The sequence below is a fragment of the Strix aluco genome, chromosome 5 (genome assembly GCF_031877795.1).
Source record: "Strix aluco isolate bStrAlu1 chromosome 5, bStrAlu1.hap1, whole genome shotgun sequence".
Classification (NCBI taxonomy): Eukaryota; Metazoa; Chordata; class Aves; order Strigiformes; family Strigidae; genus Strix; species Strix aluco.
Window position 1 is genome coordinate 54,520,668 of NC_133935.1, and position 13,131 is coordinate 54,533,798.

The 13,131-nt window shown below is 41.4% G+C and overlaps 1 protein-coding gene across 5 annotated transcripts in view; it reads right to left on the reverse strand.

Moving 5' to 3' along the window:
* Positions 1 to 10,582, reverse strand: part of ANO6 (anoctamin 6) — a 79,675-nt gene extending 69,093 nt beyond the window's left edge. For all 5 annotated transcript variants that reach the window (XR_012623600.1, XR_012623599.1, XM_074827402.1 and 2 more), the window contains exon 1: positions 10,444 to 10,582. Coding sequence is in view for 3 of the 5 variants with exons in the window: in XM_074827402.1 (XP_074683503.1) it covers positions 10,444 to 10,540 (97 nt within the window). In the remaining 2 variants the exon portion in view is untranslated. The remainder of the gene's footprint in view (positions 1 to 10,443) is intronic.
* Positions 10,583 to 13,131: the final 2,549 nt, after the last annotated feature.

Here is a 13,131-nt window from a genome sequence, read left to right on the forward strand (position 1 = left end):
AGAAGTTGCCCCAAGCTACAAACATAGCTTTTTCAGCAGCCAAGCTGATCCCATGGTGTTCCTCACTAATGCCAAGCCTCCAGGCAGTTGTGGAGCTTTTTCATTGGGAAGTGAAATGATTAACCAAATTGTAATTGCAGATCGCTGTTTGGTTAGACTTCAATGCCTATGGATCAATGAGCTATCTAATTAGAAATCTTAAGTTTGAAACATGTTTGTAAAATTATACCCATTGCTATTAAATTTACATGTCTCGAAGGAGATATATTTGAAATTCTGTAATAAGTTTCTCAGCATGTTTGCTTTAAAGTATTTCCTACACTCAGCTGTTATACAGTGTGTTTACAGGAGGGTCCCAAAAAGATACTTTTAATTACTTTGACTATGAAAATACTAAGTTTAAAGTCAAAACCTACAGGCATTTTTGAGCTACTCTGTGTGTGTAGGTGAAAAGGCTCACATCTGTAAGCATTCCCAATGTTGGATCCAGAGTTTAGAAATAAACTGTATACTTTTGTTTCCTAATCAGGAAATACTTCATAGTTTTAGCAACTGAAGGACTCTTCAGAATTTTTTTCTAACAGTTGCAGCTTAATAACCAACTTCTACCTAAAAACACCTTCTTCCGTGAATAAGAGGGCTAAAAGAGAGCTTTGCTCTTCTTGCAAACACCAATAAACTTATAAAAATATCTGAAGCTCTATTTGGCCAGACTGCATCACCCTTGAAGTTTTTTCTCTCTTTACTATCAGGAAGGAACAAGTTAAAAAGAAATCCAGCATTGACTCATTTATTCTTCAGGTCATATTGATTTCTTCTTCTTTTTTTTTTTTTTTTTTTTTTTTTTTTAAATAATACATTACATGTTTAAGTCTTACCAAATATTGTAGGAGTTTTTGCTGGGCTGTTTGTCTTAAGCACAGCCATCAGTTTATAGATTAAACTGTGCTTTTGTGCAAATTCCTTCTTGTCTTTTATAGACAGCAGAATAATTAAATGAATGTAATTATTTTTCCTAGAATAAATCAGTATATACAGAGATGATGAAAGATTTAATAAAGATATTTCCTTCATTAGGGACTAGTTCTGCATTTTCTACTATGAATAGCATTTACAAAAATAATGCTATTCCCACTCTAGTCAATAGGACTGCTCACAAGGGTAAAGTGTGCATTGTTTGACCTCATCCTTGTTCATTAATGCCTATAAAAAAATCCATTAGACTACTTAAGGAAAAAACACATAGAAAGAGAACACTGATAATTTTACTAATGTTGCACAAAAAATTAATAAAATTCTCTGGCAATGCTAGAGCCCTCTGGATTATCATCTCAGCCTTGTTTTATTAAATGTTATTATCTCTAACTGCAGTGCCAAACCTAGAGCAGTGGAAATTTTTTGCAAATAATTAATGGTATAAAGATAGCCTTTTTTTTCCCCGCTGGATAAATTACCTGTGAATACATTGTGATTTTTCCTATATATTAAAAACATGCATGAAAACACCACAGATTAATTATTTCAATTCACTGCACCCACAGTTATATTACCTTAGTCCCTTGCTGTAACTTATTTTCCTGATGAACTGACTTGGAAGAATCTTTATGCCACTGCTTAGTTCCTGACGAGATAAACAGGTGAATAGCTGTGCTGATCAGGTTTACCTTTATGAATACTGTCAAGAGTTCTTCCTCTTTCCCTTTTACTTACTTTTTTCTTATTCTGTACCCAGGTCTCAACAGATGTTTTGCCCTTACTTCCATCTCCTTACTCTTTCCATCTCTTCAACAATTCTTATTTTACCAGACCCTTCAGTCAAGACCTGGGTCTATGCTACAGAAGTCTCTCCACTGATCTAAATTCAAGTCTTTGGTGCTTATCTCAGGCTCCCTCCACTGCCAGCACAGACCCCAGCTTCTCCACAGGCAGGACATGGATCTTCAACTCCTCCACTGTGCCAGATCACAGAAGTATGTCCTTGGATTATTAATATCTGTACCAGCATCTTTAGCAGGGTTGCTACATCGACAACATTTTATAATGATCTCTCACACTTTCCACCCTGAGTTGCAATCCAGATAACATTTTCTAGTTAAATATTCCTCCCACAAAGGAAGAAAAGAACCCACAAACTTTCCCCCACTGAAGTCACTAATCTCATCCCCTTCCCCTGACCAAAATACATTAGCACCACCACAGCATAGGAGACAATGCATCTCAACACAAGCGCTTCACTCCCACTCTTCATTCCAAATTCTCTTCCCTACCCAGTGAAGATGTGTCACCTGTCTGTAATTTCCCTAAGTAGTAACATTCGAGGGACAGGTCACAGGTCTCTGCTGCAGCAGTGGAGCAAGAACCAAGATCTTCCTGTAGACACTGTGAAAGTCAGATGCCTTACAAAAGATCCAACCAAGCTAGAAGCCCACAGGACAGAAACATACCATGGACACTCAAGCTATCAGACATTTAGCCTGCTGCAGCAACTGCTCTCAAACAACACTTTAACAGAACAGAGGTGGTGGCTGTTTCCTTCAGAAAAACACTGGCACAGCAGCTCATTCTGATGACTGTACTGTAAGCAGTCTCCTATGCAAATATTTAATGTCCCATGATAAATTACATCTAAAAAATGCTGGGGAACCTGACTAACCAGATTAATGGGGTCAGGGGAAATCCATCAATAAAAAACTGAAAGGAAGGGAAACTATAAAAGCAAAGCAAAATCTGCTATTGGTGGCAGTTCCTACAAAACTTCGATTTTCAGTTATGTCTAAAGAATATTGATGATTAGTGGTTTAGTTGGAAATTATTTAATGCAAACACTAAATTGAAGGGTTCAATCTTATTCAGTCATTATACAATATTTTGAAACTAAGCTGCAGTTTCTACCACATGAGGCATAAAATGAATTAAAGAATGTTTATGCTCCAGCAGACTTGTAACTACACTGCTTAAAGTTCAGTTTGTGTTTTCGTGTATTTTTGTTAATTTTCCAATCTGAATGTAGTATTCATTAAAGATGTTTAAATGTGGTCTCTTTCCAAAACCATTTGATCTTGCTGGTTCTTCCTGCTAATGGGGTCTATGCTGGTCCAAATCTTACCCTTTTACAAACATAACACACACATTTTATTAATATGGCTATTTCCATTAGCAAAACTATCTAGGCTATGCCTGTTTTGCATTCAGTAATATTATGCCCTTCAAAAGGTCAATTGCTGCATAGGACACAGACCATCTATATTGAAAAGGTTTGGTACTGAAAGACTTGTGAAGAGGAAGCTGCTCTGACATGGATGCAGTATAGAAATGGGAAAAAGGGATTATAGTCCTGTTTGATGGTGTCATGCGATGGAAGAGTATGTGCCAGCCTGCCCGATGCTAATGAAAGAGCAAGTCTTCTCCTTTCCTCGCCCTTTGCCACTCAGCAGTCCATCCCTGATAAATCAACAATTGCGTTAGGTGAGTTATCTTCTCACAGGCAGAGTAGAAACCATGTATATACAAACGTGGGGCCTGAGCACACCTCTTGACTTCCTTGGGGAAGGTATCCCATGTGTACGTAATGAAGTTGGGGAGTGATTTTGAATCCTGCAGAGGAGTGGGGCCTGCTCAAAGATTAAATCAGGCCACCTTGAGGTTAAGGACTTTTTTTTTAATTAGCTGTAATAATGCTTCAGGATCACACTTCTGAAGTCCATGCAGGGAACCATGCCTACATGTCTACTGTTGTTATCAAACACTTGAGTCTGGGATAGGTGAGAACAACAGTTAGAGATAATTCCACTGAATCAAGCAAAAATATATTTCAGATGCCTGTATAATTCCTCAAAAAGCAATCAAGACACTCCTCCTGTCACAAAGCCTTCAGAGAGATGTGGGACACCTGAGTAAAGTGTGAGAGGTGGAGAAGACAAAGGATTCAGTGCTCAGATGTTTGCATTCTTAGGCTGACTATCAAACAAAATCTATTGTTTGATGATGATTTGCATGACTGCCAGTTTTCATTTCCCACAGACACTGGCAATAAGAAGATAAAGGGTCCAGTGTCCTTCTTTACAGCTTTGCATTCCTATCATGCTGCCACTGATATACCCCAATGACAAATAAGGCCAAAATTCCATGAAGACTTAAGCTGATGCTGTAAGGTGGTTGTGGAGGGAATACGTCTTTTGGTAGCCAAGCCAATGTGTGCTGGCTTGACATGTTTGTGACATTATGGCCTACGGCTTTCGTTTCAACTTCCAGATTCATCAGACCTGAACACTAACACAAAATGTTAACAATGTCCTAGTGGACTCTCATCGTGACCAGTGCAGAAGATGAACACGTATGCTCTTCAGTGGGAAAACTGTTCCACCTACATGCACAGTGAGCCTGGATTTGAATCAAAATCCCCTAAAAAGTTACATTAGGCTCATGTCTTGGTGAATATTTTTTAAAATTTTTTATTAAAAATATCAATCAAATGTCAGTTTAATAACAGATATAGAGCAAAACTTCAGAAGGATCTGTTAGAAAGGATCATGCCAGGGCCACACACAGTAGCAATAGTGACAGTCCAGCAAAAGCAACTTGATTTTTTCTATTCGTTAGGATATAGAGCTCAGCACTTGCATAGTATTTCTATCCCCACCTTTGTTTCCTGAATATAAGAACAATCCACAATCCAACCCATGGCACCATTCTTCAGTGCCCTCCTCCTTGACATTCACACCCTGTTAAACTGCACACCCCGCACGATCTTGTTAAACACACAACTGCAGCAGCTCCATATGCTTAAGGCCTGCAGCACCTTTTTAAAAGATCTTTGCATGTCAAGCACAAGATAGTTAGTTTTATTATTTGTGCATTATTTATAAAGCACAAAAATGAGGAACTCTTTTTCCTGACCTATTCCAGTTAATCCTAAACTTAGACTAATGCTTCTTTATTTGGCTTTATTATCTCAAACTAAAAAAAACCCTAAACAATAAAAAAAAAAAATCCTTTGTTCTTTATAAGGGATAAGCCGGAAGGCATTCCAAAGACTATTTAATTTATGACAGGTAATTGCTCTCATACAAAAGCACCCTTGTGTTTGGTTTTTTTTGTTGTTTTTTTTTCTTTACCACAGCAGAAAACATCTGGTTTAGTATCAGTTCCCCCTTGGGGTTTGCCACATGTCTCGTGGCAAACTAGACCTTTATTCCACAGCATGCAACCCATCATTTCCTAGGAAATGGCAGGTACCAAGAAATACTAGGATGAGGTGATTTAAATGGTAACAACTTTATTGAACTTTCCATGCATATAGTAACAGATCTTATTCATAATTCTTCTCTAATGACTTTTGAAAGATCCATTTGTGTGAAAACACGATGTCTGTTATGGCATGCATGCATCACCCCTTCCCTATCTGTGGTCTCCTGAAATTCACGCTCTCTACCTGCAATTTGATATACTGCATAAACTGCAAATCAGCTGATACTAGGACATTTTTTGCGAGTTTTTGATTGAATTACTTTTAATAACTGTAACACTATGGTACTACTGGAGTTCTGTACCATGTAACAAAAGCCTGGCTGGTTCATACATACCTATTTTAATAAGTTTTCTTTTTTACAAATGATAATGCTTGAGCAGTCATTTAAAAAATCCAAGACGTTGAGCATAAACGTGCACAGCATATTTTTCCTTTTAAAAGAACTTGCGGGTTATGTAAATAGAGGAAAAACTTTAAGGAATGACCTGTGATAAATATCCAACATAAAATTAATGACTTAATACCCGGAAAAGAAACAAAACGGTTACTATAAAAGTTGTGCAAATGGCACAAGTTGATGCAATGGCAGATAACAAGTCTTCCTACAGATTGTAGGCTTATCTATAAAGAGCACTCATATGTTCAGTACAGCTAAATCCAAAATATAGGAACAAAGAATACTTTCAAATTACAGGAAGTTTTTAGTGGACAACTGGAAATTCTGGAATAGTAGAAAAACTTTAAAAAGGTAAATATGTGAAGTTTATCAGTTTGCTAAATTGCTGCCTGATCCTTGAAATACTCTGATCTCCTCCAGAGTTTATGAATTACAAATAGCTGCAAAACTGTAATTAGATTGTAGTTAAATATTTATACTCTCACTATTTGTTATTTAGTAGTTTTGTAGAAAAATCATAGAATCACAATTAAAAAGTGAGTGGTATCAGCAGTGTACTGTTCAAATGCAACCATACTCAGTGACAAGGCTGTTACTCCCACATGGCTTGGATTCGGTGAAAGTGAAGTGGGGGGAAAGTTGGAAAATAAAATTACTGAAGTAAGAAGAGAGGAAGAAATGTAGGTAAACCATCAGGGTAACAGTTATAAGAGGAAGGACATGAAGGCATGAAAGGATGTTTAAATTCTGACCAGTATTACAGGCCAGTGTTTCCTGGACCTGTTCAAGTCCCAGTTCACCATGAAGAGTCTCTTGCTGCCTCAATAGCAAACAGAATAAATGAGACCATGTGTTTACATTCCTGCTTGCTCCTCTTCCTCGTCTCACAGATGCACACATACAAGAACAGTGTCACAAATGGAGCACCGAATTGGGGAGCAGAAATTCTTGACTCTCAGCTCATCAGACATAGCCATCCCACAGTCTTCTTCAGGACGGTGGGTCACTGAAATGTGCCCCAATAATTTTTAGGCTGATTACAAGGCAGAGAAGAAAAAGGGACGAAAACCAGGTGTGGTAACAGTGGACTGGGGTAGTCTTACTCATTACTGCAAGTAGACTGAAAAGCAAGACATTACCCTTTCGGAAACAGCACTACATTTTTTTCAAAGAATCTGCTTATAAAGCCTTGCATATTATAAAATTACCAGATCTGATCCCTGTACCTACTGCCAAGTAGACAACTTTTAAATTTCCCACAGTGCGGGGATTACAGTTAATAAATTGCAGGACAAAGCCACACTTTTCAATCAAGGAATCTAACTGTTCAGACTTTCCATCGCCTTTAGAAGACTTCTATAGAGAACTGACCATTTCACAGGATCATGAAGACAAACACTGGACTAATTTGTAGGACACTGTTAGTATACTGTACATTCATACTGGAGTACAGTACATGTTATCAATAATATTTGTAGGGTCATATGAGAAGTCATATGTAGGGTCATTGCAGGGTCAAGTTAATGAAGCTGTTGAATAGGAAAAAATAGAAGCTCTAGGCAGGCAATTTGATAAAATTCAGTATATGCCATTAGGACACAAGCAGAGAACAGAACAGCGAGCAGAAGTAATGAGGTGAAGAATAGCTATGCCTGCTCTTCACCATTTGGATTACATCACCTCTTAGGACAGGGTTCCAGTTGTACAGGGGGCTGCACAAAACTGGTTATTTTAGGCTGCGGCTCCACAAATAATGTTGTTTGAATAAGCCAGTACTGTTGTGCATTTTTATTGTGGTTGGTTAAAAACGTGTGCTGAACAACAGCATGAAATCCTTTTCAGATAAAAGAGCTGGAATCCTCATCAGCACACTGTGTGACAAGAAAAAGGTTAATATATGAACATCCATTTCTTGGTCATCTATAAAGGATGGCTTGATGACTACAGCAGCAGTGAAGGTATTGTACACTCAGGGCTCAAGGAACAACTAGGAGATATATTTGAGCAAAATCAAGACAACAAAGAGTGAGCAAGATGCTAATGTATCCCAACGAAGAGAAAAGTATTTTGTGCAGGATGGTTAGTCAGAGTGGATGCCCCTGGATATTGTCTGCAGAAGTTAATTTTTCTGGAAAGCACACTCAGATATTCTGTAAATCCCCAGGCACAAGCGAACTAATTTAGATATGGCATGAGGTTTGGCACCAGGGAAAGAAAAACTTTACAGCGTGTGGAACTGTCTGACAGTTTCTAGGCAGAAAATAATGGGTTTGGAGAATTTTAAATGCTGTGACAACCGCAGGTCAGTGTCATTCCCACCATTTCTGCCTGGTAACAAGATATCTCAGAAACAAATTCATGCCACTAATGTAACAATCCTCTTGAAAACAGTGTGACTCCAAAAGAAAAAGTTGTCCATCTTTAAGCCCTGGAAAAAAAGCATTTCAACTTGTCAAGAAGGCCTAACCTTAGGACAAGACTTTCTTCCTTAAGCACAAGTCTGAAACAATCCACTTCAAAGCTATGTATGGCCGGCAGCATGGCTGTGGTACCTTCCTGTGGATTGGGACTCATGAGCCCAACTCTTTCTTTGGAGTTCTGCCTAAGTCTGCTTCTGACATGGGTGGTTTGCTAGTCATCAGTGTGGATAACCAAAACCAACTGTATGCCAATATGAATCAGAGCACTCCCTTTATGTGCCATGACTACAAACTTTGATATTAATGCTATATTAATGCTTTCCTGATGAGCTATAAACACTTGGGATTGATCTTGAATAGTACTGGAAAGAGTTCAGAAGTCCTGCTTGCTTACTAAAGCAGGGATGGCTTTCTCAGGAAAAAAATGCAGATGTAAGTAGTACAATAAAACTGGAGGTAAATGGATGATTTACAAGTTTCTCAGACTAATAAAATAGCTCTCCTGTAATTATACCTAACGTAAAAACCTCGAGACTGTTATGCATGCATTTTGCAATGCAGACCAACAAACGTGACAGAGCTGGGCACTGCATAACAGGCTTTGCGTAACAACCCATGAAATCACCACTGCTCAATTTTTAGTCAGTTTTGCCACATAACATGTGTTTTTCTAAACTGCTGTATCCTGCAAGCAGAACATGCAGCTCATGATTTGCTGGCTCTGGGAGCTGAACTAACCTCCAATTTGATAGAGACTCATGAGTAGGAAACAATTTAGTTGTTCTCTGGGGTGAAGAATGGAAAGAAGAAGGCATGTGTTGATTAATACATTGCATTGCTGATCCACCCTTTAATTCGTGGAGTGGAGTCAAACAATTCCTCTGCCTTGCTTCATAAGGAAAAACTGAATTTGTCTTTGGACTTTTACTGTAAAGCAAGGGATACTCCCACAGCATCTGAAACAAAGGCTAGGAATGTTGGAGGAAAGACATTGCCTGATTTCCACAGACATTGGGTGAGGCTCAAACTTTATACACTTTTGGAGTGAGCTAACTGAATAAATGATGCAAACTGTACTGGCCATTATTAAGGATTAGTATTTAGAGGCAACAAGAGTATTAGAGTTAATGTCACTAGGACTTTTTACAAATGTAGTCCTGGTATTAAAAAATTACCAGAATTCTGTACTTCTCAGTAAAAACATTCACAACCTTTTGATCAACAATAATGAGCAGGAAACTTTTTATTTGATAAAATTTGTATATACAAATCTGTCTTCTACTTGCTTGTCTAACTGACATTTGTCTGCATTCCTTGTTTGTTAGATTCATTTTAACCAGTTCAGTAGAAATAAAAGACTTCAGAATTATCTGGGGCACTGCAGCTGAAACCAGCTTCTGAACCGAAGTAAATCTGTGTCTCTTAGTGAAATGAATAGACCCCTTCAGTCTGAACCAGCTGAGAACCAGTCCCTTTTGGGCTGTTTTCTGGAAACACTTTAATAGAACTCATTCCCACAGTAAGTACAAATGTCATTTTCCTGGGTGGCTGCTGTTGGGACGAGGCTAACATACGCTGTCTTTGAATTTAAAACTCTCTGGTCGTTTTACTGTCTGCAGATACAGTATGTTTTTTTCTTTTTTTTCCAGGAAAATTACTATCTTTCTATACTTTGCCAGTTTTCCCCCCTACGTTTTTTGGTTTGGGTTTTTTGGGGTCATTTCCCCCCTCCTTTCCTTGGCTGTCAAACTAAGGCACTCCCGCGGGGCAGGGCGAGGCGAGCTGGCCGCTGTCCCCCGGAGCTGGTGGCAGCCGCAGGGCTCGGCCGGGGGCCGCTGCCGGGCCGGGGCCGTGCGGAGCCGGCGGCGTTGTGTTTTCCAGGGGAAATATTTTCCGTTATTCTATTTTCCAGGGGAGCGCGGCAGCCCGGCTCCGGCTGCGCCCGTGCTGGGAGATCCCCGGGACCCCAAAGGTCTCCAGCACCGCGCTCGCTGCCGAGCGCTGCTTCTGCGCCGCCTGGCGCGTTTCCCTGCCGGGGGAGGCAGGAGCAGGTAAAGTTTTTGGTGCCTCTCTGGAAACTCGCCGGGGCCGGTGCTGCGGCGGCGGGGAGCGCGGCGGCGCCGCTGCTTCACGGGGAAGCCCCGCCTGGCACACACCGCAGCGCGGACAAAGGGGTCGCGTATTTTCCACGGGAAAAGCATCAGAAGTTGTGGCAGGAGGAGGCGAGCTGCGGTGGAAGCACCCTGCCCGCCAGCCCCCCGGGGCGCGGCGCCAGCAGGTGCCCTCCCCACCCGCGACACCGGCTCCGCGAGGAACGTCCCCTGGGGGCTTCCCCCGCTGTCCCGGGGGGACCCTCCCCGCGCCAGCCCCCTACTCACCGGTCTCCCCATCATCATCATCATCACCTTCCTCTTCCTCTTCTCCCTCCTCCTCCCCTTCCAGATCCAGCAGCACATCTTGGTTCTCCGCATTCATCTTCCCCAAGTTGCGGCCCCCCCGCACCCCGCAGCCGCTCTCCCGCCGCCGCCGGGGAGGCGAGACCGCCCCGAGCCCTCCCTGCCCCGGGGGCGGGGCGGCGGCGGCGGGTCCGCCCCGGGCCGGGCGGGCTGGGCGCCGGGCTGGCGGGCACAGCCCCGCCTGTTGCTCCAGCCTTGCCCAGCACCCGCCCGGACCCGGCGCACCCCGGGAGAGATGGGCTGGAGGTGGGCTCCGGGGCCGGCGGCGGTGCAGCTCCGTAGTCCCCGCATCGTTATCAGCTTCTAGCGGGAGACTTGCGGGAGCTGCCGGAGCGGGGAGAAGGCACCTCCTGACCTTTGGGCAGAGAGAGGCAGAGAGCATGAACAAAGCCGTGCTCTGCAAGCAGCCACATTGACGTACTTCGTTAATAGCGTCCTGAATTATTAAAAGGGGAAGCTGGGAAAACATTATATTAATCATTGTGTGGTTTGTTCTGTTTTTTGCAGTTGGCTGTATCACAGAGTTCATATTCATGATCATACCATAAACTGACCAAGCGCCATCTTAAAACTAATTAGGGAACAATTTTCCGACAGGACCCAGGATAAAGATTTTACAGAGATTTCTCTGGTTTCGTCCATATGTTTAACCTTTGAAAACTGGGTCGGGAGTGAAACCCCTGGGTCTTCTTAAAGTATGTCAAATTATGCACCCAAGCATTGAAGAACACACCATTGCTAAATACTTCTGAAAATGTAAAGCCCACATGCTTAAAAAATCTTAAACCGGTAAGTATTGGGAGAGTTATTTGGAGAAGGTCACAGAAGTTGGAGAGGGAAGGCTCAAGAACTGAATAAACAGCCCATCTTTGGAGCTACACTGAGGTATTCAACTCAGTTGACTGTTTCACAAGTGAGAGGTTGTCCTCATGTCCATTTTAGTCTATAGATACAAACTAGGAGAATTTTGTAACACAAGGAATGAAGAATTGTCACTATGCAGAAATGCTGTGAAGGCAGAAGTGGTCATAAAACGGGATTTGCGTGCTCAGCAATATACCAATCTACTCACATGTATTGGTTCCAGGAGGAAAGTGGATGGTTCCTAAAACTGAAAGGCTTCTGGAGGAGTGCCCAGGGAGGAACTGGACTGAGCTTGAATCGTGGGAAGAAATGGAAATAATACTGGAAAAATGGATTGAAGAAACAGGGGAGTCCTGTTTGGGGAAAGGAGAAGATAAGAAGAAAAGAGCAAGATAACCTCTTTTTTGTCTGCATAAAGCATTAAATACCCTATAAGCAATCTATTTTCAATCTCTAGTCTATTGCTGATACCAAAATGGCCCACAGGACCCAAGATGTCTAAAGTGTACAAACAAGAATCTGGATGAAAAGCCATTTGTCAGATAAGCTTGTCGCCTGCTAGTATGGTTATCTGTTGTCAAGCAGCTGTGGTTTAGAGTCACAGTAGGGCCTGGCATTACAGCAAGTCTAAGTGCAAGCAATTTCAGACAAAAATGAGTTGAGAAATTTAATTGGGAAGTTTTGGAAGAACGCTGCTTAGCAAAGACCCCCTCTCACTGATTGCTTGAAGAGAGAAGTGGTCTGCAGGAGTATAAGTGAAATCATCAGAACAGAAAATACCTTATTGATGCCAGCACTGGTATTAGCAAACGAGTGTTATCTGCATCATCTGACCCTGAGCATTTTTCTCACTCTGTTAGATAAAGAAAGCCTCACAGAATATGATGGGGAGATACCCAGTAAGGGGTAACCCAGTAAGGGGTAATGATGCAGGGTAAGATGCGTTTTCTTGTGTCCCAAGTTAGAAATCTGGTGTGCTGCCCTGTGACACAGCCAGTCTGCCTCTGACCATCTCAGCATCTGCCTTACTCACCCTCATCACCACTTGTCAGGTTTTACACATAGTGAGGTTACAAGGAGAGAGCACATTACCCCAAGCAGGAGTGTTTGCTCCAGGCTGACTCAGCCGCAGACACTGCATGGTTTCAATGTGTCCAGCAGACAGTTTCAGTGACATCTTTTTATATATACCTATATATTTCTATACCTGTATTATGTAATATTTAACTGCCTCCTTCCTTGTGGGTCCTCCAAAATGTGGTCCTGCTGGTGAGATCTTATTTTGTAAATGATAGGAGGAGAGCAGGGATTGTTACAGACAAGGTACAACTTTGGTTTAGGACTGTGATATGAGATTTGTGTACTCTTCGATACGCACCAGGGACATCATTGTTACCTTGGTTACGTACTTCCCATTTTCACATTTCATGAATGAAGATGTAATCAAAAAGCTGCAAAGTAAAAAAAAAAAAAAAGTGTACAAAAGAGCAGCATTTCAAAAACAGGCTATACAAAATGTGGTTTTTTTAACTTGATCCTACTAAAAATACAGGTAGAGGATCTACCTCTTCAGTCCTGTTCTCACTGTAAGATTTCTCCCAGCAATTGCAGAACATGATGGTTTTGTAGGCTTCATTCAGCCTTCAATACCTGAATGTTTAATGTCACGGATTAGTTCAGACCCAAGTTTTGAAGTTATCTGAAAAGGCAGCAGAAATACTGTGTCTAAAATTCCCATAAAACTTT